Source organism: Echinococcus granulosus (genome assembly GCF_000524195.1).
Source record: "Echinococcus granulosus chromosome Unknown EG_S00047, whole genome shotgun sequence".
Lineage (NCBI taxonomy): Eukaryota > Metazoa > Platyhelminthes > Cestoda > Cyclophyllidea > Taeniidae > Echinococcus > Echinococcus granulosus.
In genome coordinates, this window is record NW_020170427.1 from 282,586 (window position 1) to 306,268 (window position 23,683).

General features: G+C 41.2%; 3 protein-coding genes across 3 annotated transcripts; all 3 read left to right on the forward strand. All coding sequences in view use genetic code 11, as the record gives it.

Annotated features, from left to right (window-relative positions):
• Window positions 1–3,166: 3,166 nt before the first annotated feature.
• EGR_05868 (hypothetical protein) lies at window positions 3,167–8,275 on the forward strand (the record flags this gene model as incomplete). Its single annotated transcript, XM_024495117.1, has 4 exons — window positions 3,167–3,355; window positions 3,448–3,681; window positions 6,642–6,687; window positions 8,151–8,275. The coding sequence occupies 4 exons, from the start codon at window positions 3,167–3,169 to the stop codon at window positions 8,273–8,275; spliced, it is 594 nt and encodes a 197-aa protein (XP_024350463.1).
• A 7,048-nt stretch (window positions 8,276–15,323) lies between these two features.
• On the forward strand, window positions 15,324–16,202 carry EGR_05869 (hypothetical protein; the record flags this gene model as incomplete). The annotated part of the gene is made up of 2 exons (XM_024495118.1): window positions 15,324–15,401; window positions 16,119–16,202. The coding sequence occupies 2 exons, from the start codon at window positions 15,324–15,326 to the stop codon at window positions 16,200–16,202; spliced, it is 162 nt and encodes a 53-aa protein (XP_024350464.1).
• A 222-nt stretch (window positions 16,203–16,424) lies between these two features.
• On the forward strand, window positions 16,425–17,600 carry EGR_05870 (hypothetical protein; the record flags this gene model as incomplete). The annotated part of the gene is made up of 2 exons (XM_024495119.1): window positions 16,425–16,633; window positions 17,378–17,600. 2 exons carry the CDS (start codon window positions 16,425–16,427, stop codon window positions 17,598–17,600), a joined length of 432 nt encoding a protein of 143 aa, XP_024350465.1.
• Window positions 17,601–23,683: the final 6,083 nt, after the last annotated feature.

A 23,683-nucleotide genomic window follows, 5' to 3' on the forward strand; every position in this document is an offset into this window, starting at 1 on the left:
AGTAATTGAAATCAGCTTAGCTGCCCCTTGGGAACAAAAACACCTTCCACTGCCACTAGTGTAGCGCCTCGAGTATTTCCTGAAGAGGAAAGAAGTTATAATTCGAGGCCAGTGAATGTATTGATAACATACAGTTGGGCTGATGTGGGAGGGGGCAACTGGTGTGGCACGGAGGCCATGCCGCCCAGCAGAAGTAAAATCGCGGAGCCCTAAGCGCCCAAGCACCCGAACAAACTATGAAATTACTAAAAGCTACACCTTAAACTTAAATATCGACAAAAGTGGAATTGACTTCCACTTAAACTCTGTGGCTCCATATTTGGCCTTGACATGCAACTCATCTTTGAGAGGTCCTTGACTTCTCGTTAAACATAGATGAAATATTGTATCATCGGTAACTGTGCAACTTTTCCTAACACAGTTGCAACGCGGATTTCCGAGGAAAGCCAGCTCTCACCGAATCGTTTTTTACCATAACACTATCACGTTGTCTACCAGCCTGTCCAATTTCATCATTACGGAGTAGTTGAAAAATGTTAGCCTATTAAACAGGATTAAATTGCCCCTATATCATTATTTTAAACCCAAAAATAGCCTTTTGACGCTACTCGGAGCAATCACTTCCAAATAAAATTAAGGGAGACACATGTCACACATATGTGACGCCGATTAAAAACAAACTAACCACTTTTTGCCCCGTAGTTAATTATCCCCAGCTCTTGTAAAAGTGCTTTCGTCTTTTTGTATTTAAAAAAATTAACTCTGGTAAGACAATTTAGTTTTTAGTTATTAATTTAAAACAACAAAATTCAATTATCCTGATAAAGGAACCTCGTTGAGCTTAATAATCCGTCCTTTTAGAGCCTTATTAATATAATGTGAAAGACATTAATCACTACCGCTTTATTATTTAGAAAGCTCTAATGTCTTTCCCAAATGAACCATTATTGTCACCAAAAAAGAAGGAATGTGGTGGACATTCAATCAGCCCGTGGGGATGCTGATTGAATGCAACGACGCTTTCTTGTGGCGCTATCTAATGGATGGGAACAAATGTGAAGGAGGAGCAATAAGGCAATAAGTGTGGCTCTCATTTATCATAAAGTTCATGAGGAGCATTTATTTTCAATAAAAAAGTAAGTTAAAAGTACAGAGGGCTCCGAATTAGGGGAATAGTCATAGAAATATCCAAAGCTATACCGGTTCGGCTTCTATTAATTAAGGCCTAAAAAGTAAATATAGGTTAACTGAAAGAGGAGATAAAATAAAATTTAAACAGTTAAACTCACAAATTCGAAAACATCTTCCACTTCATTTCTGAATAGTCTGCTCACCCCAACTCATGTTAGTAGAATTGCTAATTTTTGGTGTTTTCTTAATAAATTACAAATGCTGTAGTGGGAATGTGGAGAACCCAGGTAAATGCTTCACAGGTTTGTTCAACTCTCATTTTTAATACGGGGGCACTTATAGCCCCACTGCAGCAACCTTGCCAGTCAGCCTAGCCCCTAGGCCATGCCACTTGCAACCAGGCCTTTTGTACGAGCCCGAGCGTCATGGCTTCTTTCGTCCTAAGAAAGGACGCGGGGCGCTACATTCGTGGCAGCAGAAAGCAAATCCAATCGGAAATTACACCTACTCAACTTTTTAATACTAAATGCCCAACTACGTGGTGAAAGAAGGGTATGTGCTGTGGATGGGAGAATTTATGATGACCCCTAACAAAAGGGTTGGAAATGACGTCAAACCTCAGCCACCACCTGAATCCCGTGGCCTTCAGGGAAGCTATTAACAATGGAAGCGATACTAGCCGTGGCCGTACACCATCTGAGAAATTTGTTATGGAGTCATCAACAGGGCCTGTATGCAGATGTTGATGTAGTGAACTCGTGATACCTCCCTCATTTCCGTCACTAGACTAGCTGAATAGAATCCTGATAGAGTGATAGATGGGTATGACTGGTCAGCACTGAAGTGAGAAAAAGTGGCAGGGCCGAACAAACGCGAAACTGCCATTAGTATTAACGCCCTTAGGAATGGCGAATGATTCAATAGAAGGCTAGCACATTCTCGCTTCTCCCAAGGCAGTTTTTAAACAGGCTAAAAGTCTGGATCCAATGGGATCGTTAAGGAGGGTCAGTGACGTTGTTGCCAGATATCTTCTCCCTTGCACTCGAATCCGATGCCTGTCGTGATTGGTTCGAGGGTGTTTTTCTTACAACGCCAACTGCATTGTGGTGGCCAAAGTAAAAGTTCGACCAAGTGGAGCCCCGAGAAAGATGCTCAAAAGGAGAGAAGCAGTTTGTAATACTTCAACCACTTTTAACTTCCGGTTGTGGTAACGGGTCTTTTAGGGCTCCGCTATCGTACTTCTGCTGGTCGGAATGGCCTTCGCACCTTGTCTGTAGCCTTAACCCCTCTACACATCCAATTTGCGTATTCTGCTTTAGTATAATGTCCCCTTTTGTCTTCATGACACATAGTACTTAGGATCATTATTAAGGCAAATTTTTTGTGGACCATGACAAGAGTCCACTACTGCCTCCTCATTGACACTTTCACTATTCAGGTCTTAGAGATAAATTGACCTTAACAGTTCAGATGGCTCAGTATTCGGACGTGAAACAGCAGCTCATGAACTGAAAGCGTAATTACCCCTAGATCGTAAACATCCTTAATCTACGTGGTTTTAGATTCAACCAATGTCTTAGCCACACGGCTTGGCGTAAGGGGTCATCCATCATTAACAAAGACCACGTTTAAATGAGAAAACCAGGGCTTCACCTATGGGTGGTGTGTTGTTGATGAACGTGTCAAGTCTTGCTCGACTCGTACCCCTAATCAATGTCAACAGTAAGGTAAAAGTCAACTTACGGATTCATACACGTATGCAAAACGCAAAAAGTAGCAAAAGGATGGCTAAATCGTTTCTTTTAAATAAGGGAGATTGATGGGAGGAGTTAAGTTGTAACATTTGCTCTACTGGTTTTTTCGTCTTCTTAACCTCACACGAAGGACTACATTCTTGCAGAAGCGCTGACACCCGTCCTCATTGCATATGTCCAAACACTTGGTCCACAGTCTGTCCCGAATCGGTTCAGCCGTAGTAGTGATGACCTCCATCGGACTCACGACCTCAGCCCCTTGATCCGGCTCGGCCGTGGCAATGGCTGGTGGTGCTGCATTGCAGACTGAGCAAACACAGACTGCCAGTACAAGAAGGCTAATTTCTATGGTAGTCATTGTTTACAACCAAACCGACTTACGAAACACGATGTATTTATATTGCAGTAGGGTAAAGTTCCGGAAAAAACAATTGTTTATAACAGTAAAACACTTGGTTTATGTGACCAACGTCAGGGGTGAATGGACACTCCTAGTTGGTAAAAGTTACATCTTTTTTTGCCACTCAGGTAAATCAAATCAGTCACTATTTACGAATTATAGGTAGAAAAAATATTTACAAGAAGACTGATTTATTCACTTGATACACCGGCATCTGTTTATCCTAACAACTTGATATCAACGTGTAATGAGAAAGTGATTGTTCTACTTACTGGCCACCAAACGCTGCATCGGCCTTTTTCTATGTACAATTCTATGAAGACACAAGTTATTTTATCTGATACTTGGTTATTCATGGCTTTTATATACACCGGAAATGTAAATGCTCGACTTCCTGTAAATAAATTCGGCTAAAATTGCTGTATTGCCAAGGTTCTGTTCTGAAGATGTAAGAAGACACGATACCGCAGCAGAAAATGCTTTGGCGGCATACAAAAGGGCTGTGGGGAGGGCTGTTGCCATAGCTTAAAGGCCGATATGCCCAGCAAAAGCATAAAAGTAAGGGCTAAAGTGACCACGAAATTAAAACAAAGGGCTAGATAAACAATGAAAGCATTACATAGGTCACTCACTTTTTGACCGCCGTCCCCAGCCCTTCCCTGGTCTTCCTCCCACGTCGATCGTCACGACGTATTCGGTGCTGTAGGAAAATCATCCACAAAACAACAGCACCAGTCATCCTATTCGCGTGAAAGGGAGAAGATGTTTGACCGCAATGTCTCATGTCCCCCTCGGCAATTCCGCTGGATCTGGAGTTTCATCCTGTTTGGGAAGTGTATTGGGGGGAAGGAGAATGTGCTGATCAATTTGCATTTCCATCGTCAGTCGCAAGAAAATTGGCCTAAAAGCCGAGTCATTTAATAGGAGAGGCGACTTTAAATTGTTTCGCGAAGGTGAAGTTTCGCGCTTCTTCCTCCTTGCACTTCTTTCACACTTTAGTGCTGACCAGTCGTATCCATCTATTACTCTATCAGGATTCTATTCAGCCAGTCCAATGGTGGAAATGAGGGAGGTATCGCGAGCTATTTAGATTAACATCTTCACACAGGCCCTGTTGATGACTCCATAACAAATTTCTCAGATGGTGTACGGCCACGGCTAGTGTCGCTTTCATTGTTAACAGCTTTCCTGAAGGCAAGGGTATTGAGGTGGTTGTTAAGGTTTGACGTCATTTTCAACCCTTCTTTTGGGGATCATTACGGATTCTCCCATCCACAGTATATGGTCTTTATTCCATCACGTTAAGGTTGAACATTTAGAAGCAAAAATTTAAGTAGATGTAATTTTTCATTGGATTTGCCACGAATGTAGCGCTCCGCGTCCTTTCTTGGGACGAAAGAAGCCACGGAACCGAGGCAGAATGTGCCCAGAAGCCATGTCGACTTGCGGAAGTTCAAAAGCAGAGCTCAGAGTGTCATGCAAACCTTCATTCGGTGCTTGAAACTTTTGGTCTTGGGCACCTTATCGAGACATAAACTGCTATGTAACGCAACTGCAAGAGAGACAAATCTTTCTGTCAGAATTGTAAACATAGTCATATACCCATATTCGTGACTCGTTACATGGCACTTGTCAGGTTTTGTAGGCTTTTGGAGCATATTGGCAACTGAAAAGTATTATAAAATTAATAAAATGGTTACCTTTAATTTATAGTATTCTAGTTTCCTCTTGATATTTGCCTCAGAACTGACGTCTTGGCAATTCACTTTGCCTAAAACGGCTTAAATACATCCATTTAAAACTAAACAATAAAAAAATTTCGTTAGATACCTCTCTTGTCACTATTTTCGTTGAAGGGATCTGTGAGGTGGAGGAAACCCTCCAGTTTTAATGAACCGCCTTTTGCTCCTTCAGCAGCATCTCTCGAGTTCCCTTTAATTCTGTAATTTAATAACTCTCTAGTGTCTTCCGTGTAAAATGAGGTCGCTTACACCCTTTTTTGCCTGTACCACAGTTAATCAAGGCATGAACAAAGGACCTGGCGACCCTAATTCCTGGCCGCAAACAGGCACACACGAATGCCTTGATTTGGCCTTAGAGAAAATCGGTGTAAGTCCACAAAGTAGAGCATGAAGGATGAATTATAGTGCAGTTCAACCACCTCGTTTAATTCATTTTTTCCGTCCGGTAGGAAGGAGGGGACAATGTGGATGTTCAAGTCAAAGCGGGACTATGGCTTTTGCTGATTATCCTTTTAAAGAGTGCCTATCGCCTTTCCTTTTCCTCATGGTCGTCGATTGTAGTTCCTCTCCACTTACCTCAGCATAGTACAATTAAACCACCTTCTACAATTTGCCCTGGCTTCCAATTTGCTCTAGCTTAACAAAATTGCAGGTTTATGACTGACTATGTAACACTTCTAGTTCATCGAATTATTCGCTACCTGCGTAATTTCAAAACACTGCAAACTGCAGGTCGACTTGTTGAATAAATATTTACAGGAATGACTACCGAGGCTGTAGGCTGGTAACCGCTATGGGCGGCCTTGAAGGGGGCCTTTAAACTGTTTACGCTATTTAGATGACCTGTTGCAGCTGAGCGTTCCACTACTGTGAAGAGTCTGGTTGAAGTCCTCCATAGGAGGAGTTAGCTGTGGAGTTCTTTCATAAAAAAACTTCGTTCGACACAAGTCTTACGTTGTGACATTAGCACAGTCACTACCAGTATCGTTTGCCACCTTGTGATGGGACGGTATTTTGTGTAGTAGAGCCTCCATACCATGAAATTTTATTCTGAGAAAAAAATTACAAATTCCAGTTTGAGTGGATCGCTCCTCATCGTCGCAAGGGATAAAAAAATGTAAATTGGGTTGTTTTTGGCCATTATTTACTTTACTGTGCGGTCTAACCGATGGATAGGTGGATTTAAACGCGAACTGGCTGTAACATCAACAGTTTACGGCTAAAATAATCACACACCTTGGACAACTGTTTATGCATATAAATAGAGGCTTCTTAATCATTGCCTACCACTAAAACCCATGAACATGGTTTGCAAAATAGGTTTGAGGAAATCAGTATCCTGAGACTGAGCGACTGTTGCATACTTCATGATGTCAACTGCTCAGCGCCCTTAAACTCTTCCTATCCCTGGCTCAAAATGAACTTTAACTTTTCCTTCCCTAGTTTGGGTGGAATTAAAATACAGTAATGTAACCAACGTTTGTCAGGGAGTTTGATGATGGTCTCAGTAACACGCCTGTCAATAAATTCATCAACTCAATCCTGTTCAAAACTCAAAGATGCAATCGTCTTTGGATCAAAAATATCCTGCAGCATTTTTCTTTTCTTCTTCAGGTTCTCTTTGAATCAGAACTTGATGCAGCTAGTTATTATAGGACTTGTTAGACGGGCATGTCTGTGAAGCTAATGGTAAACTTGGCAAAAATGACAAGATTAGCTAGCATTTCTTGGCCCTGACTGTAGTTTGTAGAACTCTTCGTTTTAATTTCGCGGGCACTGAAGGTTCCACTTTTGTACTTCCGCTGGATGGAATGGCCTCCAAGCTATGCCAGCGGCTCCATCCAGACACTTTTCCACTTCGGAAATACATATTTCGTCCAGGAATTATGCTTTTCACTGTCTTTAGAAAAGATTGCAAAGCGATTCATTGATGGCAGAGGAAAGCGAACCTGATCCTAGAGGACACTCTTCATGATTTACATTCCTAAATGCTAAACCTTAACGTGACGGAAGAAGGGCATATGCTAAGGCTGGGCGAATCTGTGATAATCCCCAACAGAAGGGCTGGAAGTGATGTCTACCTTATGCAATCACTCCACTCCCTTGTTCTGCTGGAAAGCTATTAACAAATGAAGCGAGCGGTAACAGCCATGGCTGTGAATCATCCAAAAAGTTCGAGGCGGAGCTTTCCACAGTGCCTGCATGGAGATGTCAAAAAGTGAATAGGCGAAATGGCCTCCAAGTCTCAACTAGCTGGATAAAATCCAGATAAGGAGAAAAAGGTAGCAAGGAGTAGTAGACTCGAAACCACATTTTAGACGAGTGTCCTTACGCCACATGATGGATATGCTAGATGGCCACCACATTTTCCTCCTCCGCCAATATACTTTTCAAACAGGACTAAACCCCACGCAAACTGGATGACTGGAGCTGTTGTTTTGTGGGTGTTTTTCTTGCAGTACCGAATGATAGCCGAGGCGGCATTTTGACCAAGGATCACGCCGGAGATGACGATCAAAAGGTGAGAGGCCTATGCGACGCTTTGATTGTTTTGTATCTCTTCAATTTAGTTTCGTAGGCACTTAAGGCCAGGCCATTTTATTTCCTCTGGGCGGCATGTCCCCCGGGCGATGTCGCTAACCACCCTTCAGCCCCTCTGCACGTCGGCAATACATACTCAGCCCTAGTATCAGGGTGCTACATTACCCTGTTAAAAGTCCAATGTTGGTGGTTTCTGGATCTGGAGATTTTGTCTGTTTATTAAGTAGTCTACTAGCGTCCCTTTTTCACATCTATATTAGTGAAGACGGATAATGGTAATAAAAGCTGAAATTTACAAAATGTGATTCTATCCGGTAAGAAACATTTATGCTTTTGTCCACAGACTGAGGATAATCCTCAGAAATATGTAAAGTCGACATCATCGTTTAGTTCATTCTAAAACCTTTAATTTTACTGACTGAAAAAAAGATTCTGCAAATCCGCCTCCTGAATTTCAGAATGCTTACATGGTCACCTCTGGATGCAACTTTCTGGACTTCTCACAAATCGTTGTTATAACAAAATAATGGCGATCTCTAAGATGTAAATGGCTACTAAGTAAATCTTCTTTTTACATTTCAGTTGCAACTCATTTACAATTAAAGCAATTTTGTAAAACATTTGATGAGTTGCTCGGTTACAAGCTCTTATCGAAGTACATTTTATTAAATTTAGGAGTGACTCTGTTCAAAACGGAGAAAACCTGACGTGACTGTAAATCATTTCCTCCAATATGATTTTTAAATATTATTTTATGATTTACTTGACCTTGTTCATAGCGGTTAAAGTAAACCGGACTCAATCCATGTCACCATTTTTAAGAACAATTAATCTTTAACATAGTTTTATGGCGAGCAATTGTTACTCAATCCTTTGAAAGAGTAATTTAAAGAGTTTTAGGGTGCAAAAACATATCCTCTGAAATAGAATTTCCCAAATTTGATTACTGGTACGAACAAATCTCTTTAATATTCAGTTTCTTCAGAAAAATTCATTTTTAAAAGAAAATGAGCTTTGTAACTTATACCGAATCAAATCAGGCGTTTTAAAAATAAATAAAGTCAGATCCGCAGCAGATTGTTTAGTTAACCAATCCGATTTAAGCGAAAGACACCTGAAATATAAGCAGGCTTGCATCACAAACTATTTACTTATTCTAATTAGTAGCATGGCTATGGTAACATTTTGTAACGTTCACGTCCGTATGAAAAGCGAATGTGCCAAAAAATAGACAAAAATTGTTAGGTAGATTGGCAAATAGCACGTTTAAGCGCTGCAGGTTTTTAGACTATTTTAAGAAGCGAACTCATACTTGCCTTGAAGGAACAAAGTAAAAGTCGCCGCTCAAGCAAAAACAGAAACCACATTTATTAACTACGTACTTTTAGGTAAATTATGACTCTCTTTGTCTAAAATGCATAACTCTATGGTAAAGAAGAATTTCGACAACTTTATTTATTAATCGGACTTTTATGTCACTTTAATCTGTCGAGGTTTTTATATTATTTTCTTTGTAGCTTCATCTTGGAAAATATCCGTAGGATGGTGCTGAAAGCCGAAGACAGCTTTAACTCTCATACGTCAGGTAGTTCAATCATTACTTGGCCATAAGATTACATCTTCGATCATTAAACTGTCAAAAGTATCAAAAATAGTAAGCTTATTCAACTACTTCTAAGCCATCTGCAAATAAGTAGTATGTAACCGAGGTGTGTCCAGATTTAGCCTAGTAAAAAGTGTCAACTCAACCTGTCTCTACCTTATGCGAAATTTGTTTGAAAACGAATTGAAAACCGAAAAACACTAATGTCAGAATTACTTTTATCATCAGTCCCAATTAACTAGGTCATTTGCGCAAGCTATATTTTACAGGAATGTCATTTCCAGACAGTGGAGGCATTTAACGTATTTTCTTAGTTTTAACTATTTTTCAACAAACCAATTTCCTATTGGTGTTCAATTTATTTCTAGTTTTATTCACAAATGAAATTTTTTCGTTCATAAATGTCGCCTTGATGCCAGACAGTGACAGCACGTACAACTCTCTCACTTGCCACAATCTTGACTGTGGTCTTGTGTATCACGTGTGATGAGAGGAATTTTGAGCAAAAACTGTAAAAGTGCTTCACCATCATTGCAGTAGTGACAGCTGAAGTTCACTAAGTCAAGGATTTACAGGGTTTGTGTCAAGGAGAAGTAACATCTTACTTAAACAAACTGGCAGAATTGCAGTGAAGGTACACAGACCCCCTTCCCCTTTGCCTCCCTCTCCTTTCGCCGGTTTTTTGATAATTCTTAACGATTTCATTGTTGTTCACTAGTAAAAAAAGCCCTCCAGCTCTAATGACACAGTTGTTAGAGTTGATTACAACAAGGGTGTCCGCTCGCACACACACGGGTACGTATCGAATGGCCCAATTAATTATAAGACAAGGCGGCAAAAAACCCATGGAGAAGCAAAGAAAAAGTGCCTTTAGCAAGAGGCAGCCCGTGCTTTTCATGGGTCGGAGGTCGTTTTTGTAATCTCACAAATTAACGCATTCATTGTCGTGTTGTAGGCCGTGGGGGCGAAGCAAAGAGGAGAGGAGAGGCATAGAAAGCTTCCATATTCTTCCCCTGTGGAAACAGCTGTTCAAATGTATGAATAAGCATTTATAGAGGAGCAGCACTTAAACGGAATGTTAGCCATGGAGGCTTTAGAATTTCGTTAATCATGCTAGCAAGTGGATAGCAGCATTTTGGTGGATTAAACTTAAAACTTTTACTAACTAGACGCGTCACTTCACTTGAATTTTTCCACCCTGATTGTAATTCACTTATAATCAGTTTCGTTGAGAGCAATTGGATTGCAACAATTTGGCTGTCTAGCTCTTCTTTTAGATTACGTAGACACTGAAAGGCATAGCCTCCGGATCATGCCGGTCACCCTCCAATCCTTCTGTGCTCTAACAATACATACTCTGCCCCAGTATTGTCTTTTTTGGCTTTAGAAAAGACTCGGGCCGCTACACTAATGGCAGTAAAAACCGATTCTAAGGTACAACCACACTGATGTCTGTTGCTGAATGCTGAACCTTAATGTGACGGGACAATGGCAATGGCTGTGTGGTATGTGGTGACACCTAACAAAAGGTTTAATAATGACGTTTATCTTCCACAACTACCCCAGTTTCGTGATCTGCAGAAACGCTACTAACTACTGAAGCAACACCAGCTTTAAATGTAGATCATCCCGTCTTTTATTAAATGACTCCGGTTTTAGTCCAGTGTCCTTCCGACTAGCGATGAGCATAGGAGATGGCCAGCATGCTCCCCGTCCCTCAGTACAGTTCCTAAACGGGACGAAACTACATATCAAGTAAGACTACCGAGAGGTTTCAGTGACGTTGTGGACAAATATCTTTTCAAATGCACTCAAATTCAATGACTGGTGCGGTTGGTTCTTTGGTGACTTTCCTACATCACCGACTACGTTGTAATAGCCGACGTGGGAGGCTGACCAAGAGGAGCGCTGAGGAAGACACTCAAATGGGAAAGGGGCCGATGTAATTATTTTAGTGTATAACATTTTTTCATAACAGACCATTTAGGACTCCGCCGTATTTTCCTCTTCGGGCAGACTGGCCTCTGGACCATGTCAGCTGCCCCCTTTCCCCATCCCTTCCCTACATCGACAAACATATCCAGTGCCAGTTCTATGTCTTCTAATCTCTTTGTAAATGTCTCAGAGAGCTACATACAGAATAAAAAGTTAACACTTTTGCTTGATTAGTTTCAAGTATAAACACAGAACTGACTAAATTGAAATCAATTCCCTAGACGTGTCCCTAAATTGCGCCAAGCAAGATGGAGGCAAAAATTTTTATCCTTTTTGGCAGGAATTCTTTTGACATTTTTGAGTATGCTACTAGTTATTCTAAGAATTCCTGTCACTTCGTGAGTATTTGCGGGTGACGCGCCTTGACACGAATTGAGAGCGATGTTTAAAGATCCTTCAGCCTAAAGGCAGGAGGGCTTTTAAAATAGACTACCATTTTACTAGTGGAAGAATATCTTCCAGCAGTCAAATTTTTTCCAGGAAGTACCAGCTATAAACATAAATAAGAGGGAGAATTATGTTTTAGTGGGACTTACAGTTCGACATAAGGTAAGGGCCGAGTCTGTCCTATTACCAGTAACAGTCGTGGATTTTGTGTCACCTCAGACACCCTTAATCAAGACGGAAGACATCAACGGTAGTGATTACATGCCTGCTGCTGCGTCGTAGGTGGTGATAAATGCAATTTCTTCTCATCGAAGACATACAACTTGCAAGCACTAGTACCTATATTAAAGTTCAAGCACTGTCACAATATAGTGACGGGGCGCCCCGCATTGTTATTTAAACAACTTGAAGTTAAAAAGTCTAAAGACTGCTCGCCATGCCTCTGTATGTCTATTGGTTCTAACTCTTTCTCAGATCATCACCAAAGCACTAGAAACGCCTTTCTAGCTCTAGTTGGTAGACACATAACAGCTGTTGAAATTACACATGGGGTAAGCAAGATAAATTAAGCAAGTTTGCTAAGGCAAGTGTAGAGATGTGTTCCCAGCTGGACCTGATGCCTTCTAACAGAAGCATTTTGTCTAATGTTTGTCTTCCAGCATGTTAATTCTACCAGAAATTGGCAGCAATGTCATTTAATCGGTATGTCGCTACCACTATCACCACTTTCACACTTGTGTGTGCGTGTGAGCGTGAAGGTAGCCAGCGCGCCATCAGCCTGCTGAAGTCATGTGCCTCTGGTCGCGGGTACTCCGCTTGTTAACAGCATAATTAGGACGACCTCCCGTAACAGTGTGTGCGTTAGCTGAAGGAGAGTGCGGTAATTGCCACCAATTTGTCAACATGTGTCGGGGCTAATTTCCATGCTCTTTGCGTTCACACCTCGGGGTGTTGTAAATGCTGAGAGAAAAAAAGGCGACTAGAGGCTGCGAACTTCACATGAAATGTAAATTTTGCACCATGACATTGTGCACCTTCAAAGCGCTCTGACACTCTCTTTTAATTTTGTGTAAATTAGTCCGCTCATACTGCTGCTACCACCGCCGCTAATGTCGCTGCCGACATGGAATACCATTTGGCGCCAAATACATATGTCAGCGTTTTCACCCTCCCGGATACCTCGTGCTTTCTACTGCCTGACTTAAAGGATAGCCACAGCTCATATCATTCCTTGTGTTTTATGCCACAAAAGCAATTTCTGAAATTTCATCCACAGGTGAAGTGTTCTTGAGTTTTGTTTGGGGGGGCACGGGGTTCAAGGAATTGCAACAATGTTAGTACACTTAGGAGCTGTTGTCTACTAACGCTATTAAGGAATTGAGCTAAGCACTCCGACAAGTTCCACTTTTGCAGTCTACCTTTATAAAACAATCGCTGACTTTCGGAGAAGAATTTATCGTAATAGCCCAAAAAATGGTCTCTTGTGTCAAGATGTACTGTTCAAAGACTGAAGGAAACTTATTCATCCGCAGACCAAGAACACCACTGTAATACCTTAATTATTTATTTAGCTCTCAGTTTTGGTAACTGGTTAATTAAAGACTTCGCCTTAGTACCTTTGCTGGGGGGCCTGACTTTTGCGTTGTGCCAGTAGCCCCCGGCCCTAATGTACATCGACAATACATATTCTGCCCGAGTACTATATCTTCTTTCGTCTTCAGAGAAGTCTCGCGGCTCCACATCTCTATCTGATTTGTTTTCTCAGGCTCAACCAATCCATTTCGGACACTCTAATGTAACCACTTACCTCTTATAACGTGGATGTTTTTACCATGCAAACTAATTACCTAAGACAAGAAAATGAGTTAAGGAAAATCTTACGAGAGTCTAGTTGGGAGAAAATTTATGCGAAAACTCTGCACAACCACAGCAAATAAGCCGTTCAGTATGACTCTCATTAATGCTGATTATTACAGCTGCATACGTCTAGATCGTTTAGCACGACGTTTCCATTCTTATGGTGACATGACCCTGACCACCAATACCTACAGCCCCTTCACATCACGGATCTTCCAAGATTACCCTAACTATAGAAATTCAGGAATTCAAATCAAGGGAGCTTGGGAGGCAGACTATTTGTGGTAAAATAAAGTTGTAATTTTTAAGACCCCACAATATGAGTTGTGCGGTTTGCGTGAAAGGAAAGTGTCTACCCTATCTTAGCGCCTGAATGCAGATTGTGGAGAACAGTGCGAAGGATTGGCATGATTGCCGTACTTTTTACGACCAAACTCTTGAATAGTTGATTAATCTGAAATTATTTCAATATAACTATTATCAGAAGGAACATACTCAGAAAGAGCCAGCAGTTCATTTAGAAAAGATGCAGTCGTGGAATGGAGGTGTTTGACGGTTGGGGTATTAATAAGGGAGCGTCTACTTATCATCAGTAATGAAAGTAGAAACCTCCATTTTTAAGGCTGAAAAAATTTCCTTTATTTTTTCACCTTAAAATGCACATAGGAAAATAATGCGATTTTCGCAATGGATTACATCCTGTCCGACTTGTTCTCCAATTAGATTAGTATCATTATACAGCCTTACTCGCTGTTGACCCTACTTTAAACAACTTACCTCAAATCTAGGTAAACAAAGATTAGGTCATGATTTAAGCTGTAACAGAGGCTGCTGTTTCAGAGGTGTGTCAACATTAGAGTCTATATTTAGTGCAGGACCTGGATTGTTAGTTCAACTCTTCGTCTTAGTTATGTGGAGACTGAAGAGCATGGCGGCATGGCTTCCACGTAATGCTAGTAGCCACTCAAACCTTTCTGTGAGTCGACAATGCATATTTAGCCTTAATATTATGTCTTCAGTCGAAGCTCTACATTGGTGGCAGTGGAAAGCAAACTCGATCATAAAGACAACCACCCTGATTTCTGCTGCTGGGAGATAAATCTTAAAGAGAGGAAAGCATATGGTTCGGATGGAAGAATCTGTGATGCCTCTGTCAAGTTCTTCAGTCCCGTGTTATGCAGGAACACCATTAACAACTGCAGTGACGCTAGCCACGGATTATCTGTGAAAGTTCATTACAGAGCTGTTTACGGTAACTTTATAAAGATGTCAATGAAATAAACACGTAACACTTTCCCTACCTCTCTCCTAGCTGGATGGAAGACAAATATATATGGCTAGGCAGCAATGGGGTAAAAATAAAATAACAACTAGGAATAGACGGGAGACCTTATCCAAAGAAACCATTTTAAACCCCGTTCCTTTCAAATGACTCCGCGTTTTAGACTGGCGTTATCACAGCTAGTGATGGACATGCTAGATTTCAAGCACATTTTTCCTTTTCCTTGATACAGAATCCAAACAGGACAAAACCCTAGATCCAGTAGAATTGCTAGGAGGGGTCAGTGAAGGTGAAGCCAGATATCTTCTTGGTTTTACGCAAATTGGACAATTCGTGAGGTTGGTTCGTGGGTGTTTTGTTTGTAAAGCACCGACTACTTTGTAATGGGTGACGCGGTAGATTGACTGAGGGAAGTATTGGGGATCTAACTCAAATTGAGCGATTTTGCGGCCACCGAAGGGCACTACCCTTGTACTTTCGCCCAGCAGCCCACACCAGTAGCCCCTCTGCTCTCTTATTATGCCTTCTTTCGTCTGCAGCGAAGTATCAAAGCGCTACACTTGTCAAAAAGATGCTGTTAAATTCCTGTTTGATATTTATCCATTCACCTTTTTTAGAACCCAGTCTAGATATGACGAAATTGGGTACTACCAGAACACCGTCATTTCGATCATCCGACACCGCCACCGCCACCACCGTCGCCAACCAAGTAAGTGCCATGCAAATTCCGGTGAAGTTAAACTAAACGTCTCTAAGCGATGTCATAAAAAAGGTTGTCTCAGCCAAGCGTGTGCGTGAGAGAGAGCTTGTTGGCGTTGCCCCAACAGCAACTGTCACTTTCTGCAAATGCGTCCCTCCAAGTCACTGATCCCTTTTTTCATCCATTTCGTAGCAATGTCATTTGCCTCCTGCCTTCACCGCCTAGAGGATACTGCGGTGAGGAGCCTTGCGCCTAGCAAGAATAGACAATATTTAAGGAGATAAATTACCCCTCCGGGATAAAAAAGTTCCCTTATTAAGTTTTTCTGCCACCGTTTGCAAGGCTTCTTGCATGTATGTGCGCATGTCGGGCTTGTTAAAATCATGATGAATGGCGCTATTAGGGATTTTAACATTCAAATTTGATGATGACTTTCGGCTGAAACGGAGCATAAATGAATCGCAAATTGCTATCAGCTATAGTTATACTAAAACGAAGGACTGTGAATGAGAAGAATTGTGCCTATACTTGCCCATAATCAAGATCCAAAGTCGCCTCCATGGACTATTTAAAAAGTGAACATCTTGAGAGACCACAGAGACAGTTTTAAATCATTGCATTTGGAACTCAAATGAGGATGCAATCGAAATTCTTTACTGCAAATTTTCCTTCTACTGCAAAGGAATAATCACTTTAAAATGACTTGAGGTAAATTATCAATTCCAGAGTTTAGCTAAAGAAAGTATGACAATTATGCCAGCCCCTGTCATTGTTCTCCACAATCGCCATAGTGACGTTATGAAACCGTAGTTAAATCCTCGATTAGGAGAGGCACTTAGAAGGAGATTCGGGCATTTAGCTTTTAAGCTAACCGCACGACTCAAAGTAAGGGATGTTGGACAGTTCAGTTTCATTTCATCCGTAATAGGCCGACTTCTAAGCTCAACTAATTGAAATCCCTTGAATTGCGAGAGTTCGGGTGTACTTAGTAGCGCTACAAAGAAGTAGATCTGTGATATGAAGAGACTGTGAATGTCTGTTGTTGGGATCATTTCACCCAGAATGAATAATGGCCTCATTCAAAAGCACGTAGTTTTCGTTTGGAAACGCATGGCGTTATGGCAGCCAACATCGATGAGGGTTTTTCTTAACAGCTTTTCTGTTGCTTTTATGCATCCAATTCATCCCAAAGAAACTATCATAAGATTAGTCTCAAATCAATTTCTTGTTTTAAATAATGGGTTTGCATTTTAGTGCCTTCAAGCTTTAAGAAATAAGTGGTTGCACTAAAATGTCACAAGGGGGTTGATTAAACTTAGATTTCCAAATCAGGCATAGAGACCAATCGGTCTGAGAATGATCACATATTTTTTCGTCTTTGAATGGTATACCTTCACACAAAAGATGCCTTTATGGGCTATGGTTGGTTCTAAGAATCTACCAGATCTTCCCTCAAGGAAAGCGGACTGTGAAACGGAAAACCTTTAGAGAAATTGACGCGCCGGTGTTATTGCATTTCCATGAGCCCACTGCCCTGATAACAATCTCATAGACATTTCAAGCGTCTATGAAATACCAGAAATGGTTTTTGTGGTATAAGATATAAAGGAAGATACGAGTCGTGGCTATCCTTCAGTCAAGCAGTTGTTTTGTGTGCTAGTAGGAGGTACAGGGCATCCAGGAGTGTGAAAAGCGGACATTTCTTTGATGCTAAATGACATTCCATGTCGGCAGCGACATCGACGGCGGCCATAGCAGCAGCAGATGCAGTAGTGTTGAAAATTACATTTCACAGTAGTGTACTACCAATTGGCTGTATTTACACAGTTAAAATGGATGTCACTTTTTAAAAATTTTCAAAATCGTATCTTACTTGGGTTTTTGAAATAAATGCTACCTCAAAGTTGGGCGCATGAGGGATCTTATCACTTACCATTTATGATGGTGAAATGCTTAAAGGTTTGCAACCGTTGGATACCACTCAGGTCTTACCAGGATTCAGAAAAGCACACACATTTATGTTCATCCTTTTTACAAAGTTTAAAGTTGCACTTACAAATCACTAAGAGAAATTTTGTCGTTCTTATTCATGAGATGTTAATTAAGAAACTGGACCGATCGGGGATTATTGCACGATTTTGTTTACGAATTTGCCAAGTTCCGAATGTTTTAAGACTTAAAAAGAGCCAGAAAATTGCTAATTACTGATCATGTGGCAAGTACAGCCCTATCATATGGTCCACCACATGTTACTTTAGCGTTATAAGTAGTACGCAGAAATTTTGCTTTTTCATGATAGTAAAGCCGTCGTCGCAGGCTCCTTCCATCTCTTAAATGCTTACTAAACACAAATTTTGAAGATTACATAAATGAGCCTGACACTGTCTACCAATTCACAATCTTATATTTATTCTCCTAATCATTTACTAATCTAATCACTAAATACTTCTTACGACTATGTAGACGATTTTGTTAAAATGACTCCCATTAAAAATAAGACAAGCTTAACAATGGAATCTTTGCCTCGAAGACCAACTTAACCTAGTTCAGTGTTCTGGCAGGGTTGGGGATAACTGAAGAGAAATTGCGGTTCCAATGCTGATCAATTGAAGCTCACCGAATGCTCGAAATCAGTCACTAAAGTAATTTTAAACAATTTCAGCCAGATTCGATTAACTTTTCTCCAGTGAATATTTCACTTGTAAGTTTTTTATCGCTTTTAGCTGCTAATATAATTATTATATCTGTAGGCCGATTCCAATGCCCTCCATCCCAGTGGGGATTAGTTCATTCTCCTTCGGTATCCTCAGCACCACCACCGTGAAGGCTCAAAATTTCCATTAAAATATTCAATCCGGCATTAACTTGTACACAGTTATGATAATCCTTAGGCAATGGTTGAGACGGGAAGCTTATTGCGTCTATGTTTGACTTGACAAAGGTTAATGAAGATCTCCCATCACCCCAGGAATTGGGGATGGCCGAATTGCGCAGAAACAGGGTGTAATTATGTGCTCTTATCAGTCTCGCCGTAAGTTTAAACTTATTCCTTTTTCAACCACCGGAATACCAAGCAGAATGTGCGAATACAGAAGCATTGCCTTGCCTTTATGAAATTAGGGATCCTCTTTACAGTTTCGCCTAAAAGCTACAAGGTTCCCCATCCAATCAACTACTGATATCATTCAAAAAAGGAATGAACAATGGGTTACCTGACTGGATTGTGATTTCTAGCTATGTATACCACTCTCTTGATCACGCCCTTTTAAGCCTGTTTTGTAGGACTACGAAAAAGTATGATCTATTTAGACGTACACTTAACAATTGAGAATCTAATGACCTGAAAGTAAAAACTCCATGCAGGTTGATCTCTTGGCATCTTGTTAATGTCCTACTAAATTGTCTGTTTTAAGCACTATTTTGGAATTTTAGATCATTACTGTCATCTGGCAAACAAATTAAGGCAAGAATTGGAAACAAGAGGACAGTTTCACTAGGGGAGTAGTAGATAACTTCAGCCCTGTTATCACTCACCCTCATTGTTGGCTGAATCAATCACGTAGACACACATGCAAACACATGTTAAAGGTGGCTGCATACTGAACGCCCAATCTGCTATTCCGTCTCTAAATCAGTTCCTTACATAAGCGTGTGGATTTGAGTAATCGAGGGATCGTGATAAAGGGGAGGGTGGGTGGGGGTGTGATCAAATGTCATTGTTGTAGTGAAATGTGACACTCCCTTTCTCCCTCCGTCCCACGTTGAACGAATAAACCTTTATTTATTAACTCTACTTTGTTTTGCGTGTGTGTGTGTGCGCATTTTCTGTACGAAATCACAGCGGAGTGAAGTGTTATTAGGTGCCAATTACACTTCTGTTCACATGCCAAGTGAGTGCGGAGAGAGAGAAAGAGAAAGGAGCCTTGCAGCTGCCTTTGCGCGCATGTTTGTGTTTCCGCACAAGAGTTATTTGATATATCCAGTTGTGGAGCATTTCGTTTTGTTTGTACTAATGTCAAATGTGTGAACTTTACTCCTGGTGGCCTTAACTGACCCACTTTGTGAAAGGCGCTTTGCGCCTGATTAAAATGTGCACCCTGCCTACCTGCAGTGGCTTTCTTTCATGCTTGATTTCATTTACCAGAAAGCAGCATCACCTACGAGTGGGTCGATTAGCGATGAGGTGGGTGGAAAGTGACTGGAATGTCAAGTAACAGGCTGGGTTCATAATTTTCACACGGGCTTCACGAAGCAAGCAGATCTTGAGACATTGACAACAGCTGCCAACACATCAAGTGAGCGGTGGCTTTAATCTCTCGTCAACCAGATAATCAGTTTCATCGATGTCATACTTATCCTCACCAGAGGCGCTTTAAAACTAGAAAATATTAAAATAGTCCTTTTATACCCTAGCGAGAGTCAAGGGGTGAGTTTCGCATACTCGTCTCTCAAAAAAGTCAGTGATAGACACTTACAAATGGTAGTAACATTAATTTATGAGATTTAAGTGCCTCTCCCCTTTTTAACCGTCGCACCAAATTTTCGCACCGCAATTTCTGCACCAATCACTCGGAGTGGTGGGTTTTTTTGCAGAATGAACTCCTGATAAACTATAGGTGCAGCTCTAACACGATTGACGCTATTCCACTGCTCAGCTTGTCGCCAGCTAGTGATAATAAACCGAATGCGCCAAACTTGGTGCTCTCCACGCAATGGTTCACGGTTGGATAGATCTGTTTGCCAGTTTTTAACATCTTACTTAGATCAAGATCTTCAGGTTTTACAATTCTGAGGACAGATGTTGTCCTTGGTGGTTTTGTTTTTTTCGATGTCAAGCAAGACGCCCGATAATTTCAGCCTGAATGATGGCAGGAGTGTCAATGATAAGCCTGATTGGGAGACAGAAAACACTGCGAAGTGGCACGATTAATGTACAAACTATTCTGCTAAACGTGTCATTTTGAATAAATCGCCGTCCAGACATCGCGGTAATCGCAGACTGCCTTGTCAATGTAACGAGCCAAAGAAACGATGACATCTGATGAGGATGATGTCCCGCAATTACGAGGGTTTCATGGATGTGGCCACTCATCGCCTTAATCTTCGAAGTCGTGCTCCCGAATCACTCAGTGGTCGTGGTTTAATGCCACTTATACGCCTGAGATGAATCCATTTTAGACAGGTCTGGAAAGTAGCATTTGTTGTCGGCATTTTGAAGGAAAGGAACGTTCAGCGGGTGGGTGAAAGACATAAGAAACCGTAATTATTCTGCGGTTATGATGCGGCCCGACAAGGTGTATTTAATGCAATATTTATGTGCCGAATAGAGGTGTAGTATCATCAGCCATTTGATTACTAAGCCAGGGTGTGATTCATGGCGGATGTAAGGTGTCTGTCGCCTAGCCGAGCCATAATAGTGTGAATTCTATTATGAGTTTATTGCAATTGTGTACATATTGGTGGACTTTCAAGTCACGCCGGGAGCGTTAATGTCAATAACTTGAAAAAGTATGCCATGGTAACAGTACTACGCGTCATAGTTGATGGTAAGTGGGTCCTATTACATCGTGAAACAAGTTGGCGGACTAGGTAATAACAAAGGTAGGGAATAGGGTGTGAGATTTAATCTGCTGAACAAAGACGACAAACCCGCAGATGTTCTGCAGATAACTCAGTTGTAATATGACATTTGACCACTGTAAGTGCTTCAAACATGACTGTACTTCGGTCCGTAACGATCCCAGCCGTTATGGCTTCAAACCTGCAGCACAGTAGCCAGGCCTACAAACATTCATTTAGTGTATGGAACTACCTGATTAATCTCCCCATTGAAGGGAATGATGATGATGATGATCACTCACTAATAATTGCACATAGATACCAGCATACCTATCAGTACCGACGACAAAGTGGAGTGGGCTGTATTAGGAGGATTCGGGCTAAGTTACAAGTTGTTCTGTGTTAAAGCTGATTTCCGAGGCTCACTTAAATGGAACTAATTTGACGAAATGTGGATTACTCGACTGTAAATGGATAATGAGAGAGTTGCAGAGAGGTGGGTTCGTATTGCACACTCAATCACCACGTGCAGATGTGCATCAGACCCTCTTTACACACACACACACACAGTAACAAAAACCTTCTCTCCGAAGTTTGCTGGGGTGTAGACAGGTACGTTTGCGATTGCGTTTGCAAGTGTGCATGTGCCCGTGGTTGTATTTGAGGGTGTGGGCACTTACTGGTACACCGATTCTCATCTGTTTCGCGCATACTACCTATCTCTCCTCCCCACGCCGTCCCCGCCCCGCCCCACTTCAGCCTGGCTAAGCTGGGCTTCCAACACCCACCCACATTCCCACGCAAAGGAGGAGGAGGGGGCCCAAGAGCAATGAATGAATTTGACACTCTGATTGCATAATCTGAGGTGAAAATGCATTCCTTAAGTGGATGCGCGGGTGCACGCATGTATGGTCCGCATTATGAGACAGTGAGTAAATGCAACAGCCCTGATAAGTTTGAAAATTTGTTGGTGGGTGTGCATGTGTGCGCTCTCTAGCTTCCACGAGGTGCTGGCTAATACGAGTTTGCAGACCTCCAAAATTGTGTGTTCTTTGGGTAAGTGTCATCCGATAGGACACCGATTCTAGGTTTGAGTATTACCAACTCCTGCTCTTCATAGGTTCCTTGTTTCATTTTTTCATGTTACTGGACAAAAAAGGAAATGAGTAACACCCTTCATATAAGCACAACTTAGCTCAATTATATACCTTGTAAGGTCGTCGTCAACATTTACATACTTAATTAACCAACTTTGAGAATGACCAATCTATTTTTTTCTGCATATCAAGAATCTAAGGTTACACTTTCAGATGACGAATTTGTAGTGACAATAAAGGATTTGAAACTAAATATGAAAAAAGAATAGCGTGAAATTAAATCTAAAGACGAAGAAACGCGGTTTATAAGACAAGGCGTTGAGACAACTTGCGTGTAAGTATGCAATGATGGTTGACGCAGCATGAAACAGGGTCTACGAAGCACCCAGATTGCACAACCAGACTATCACAAAAGCGTCCTATTTATTATTCTCACTGTCTCGCCGCAATTGATCAGTGTTTGCTTTGTTCTTCTTTTCATAGGATGAAAAATGATGAAGTTATATGTTGTCGGGTTGTCTGGCTACAGGGCTGACTTTCCTGTATCCGGTTTATATTTTGGCACCATTAGACCAATTCCTCTCATCTTTTTTACATTTGACGCTAGCCACCCTATATGCGACTGACTTTATGCACTGCCATCATTTTTTACCTTACACTTAACCCTAATTCATATTTTGTGAGATTCATCAGCAAAAGAATATATATGGGTATGCATGGAATTCGGTTGGAATTATAGTCCTCTAAGGAAAAGGAAATATGTTTTGTGCATTGTATTTACATCAGAAAAATTTTCTGACCAAACTTAATGATGTTATATTTGTGAGACTACAGCGCAAGCTCGTTTGGTGCTGCCCAGAGCACTTAGGGTGTTGCATTTCAGGTCGTCCGATAGAATGCGTCCTTTATGTGTATGGCGGTTGAGATTTGACCTCATTATTTGAACAGATTAATAATTACAACCACGATGATATGGTGTGTAATTATGCATGCTAAATGCTGATTTAACCTGATGCCGGCGGTGTATGCGGTTAGTGAAGTTCCCATCAAGTTCACGGTTTCTAACTTCGTTACAAACAGCACCAAGGTTTCAAGGGACCTCCCACAAACAAGACCCCATGTATGGCTACTGCTTTCGGGATTCGAAACACACAGATCGCCCCAATTTTGCTTTAAATGGCTTTAGATTTGACCTTATATATTATCAGAAAAATGTAGCCACCTCTTTTTTAAGCATTGCACTGTATCTCCCTTTTCTCGGAAAAGTTCGGAAATGCTAAACAAATGACGGATTTCTAAGTAAGCATCCTTCTTCGGTTCCAAAATGAGTAAGTATGCAAATACTTACAACTTGACCATTTGCCCAATGCTTTGTTCGACTGTGCGAATTGCATTGAAACTGTCCGCTGATACACTTGACCTTCAAACTAAATCCAACAAATGACTATTCAAAGTTAAATTGTCAGACGATTGTATTGAAGTGGTTAATCATACCGATGTTAAATTAAGTATACTTCCACTCAAATTCGCTCTCGTCCATGTTTGTTCTTTATCCCTGATGTTATCCAACATGTTCTCGTGTCAACCGTGTGATTACATTTAGTAACAGAGGTTAATATTTGCCCACTCCAAAGC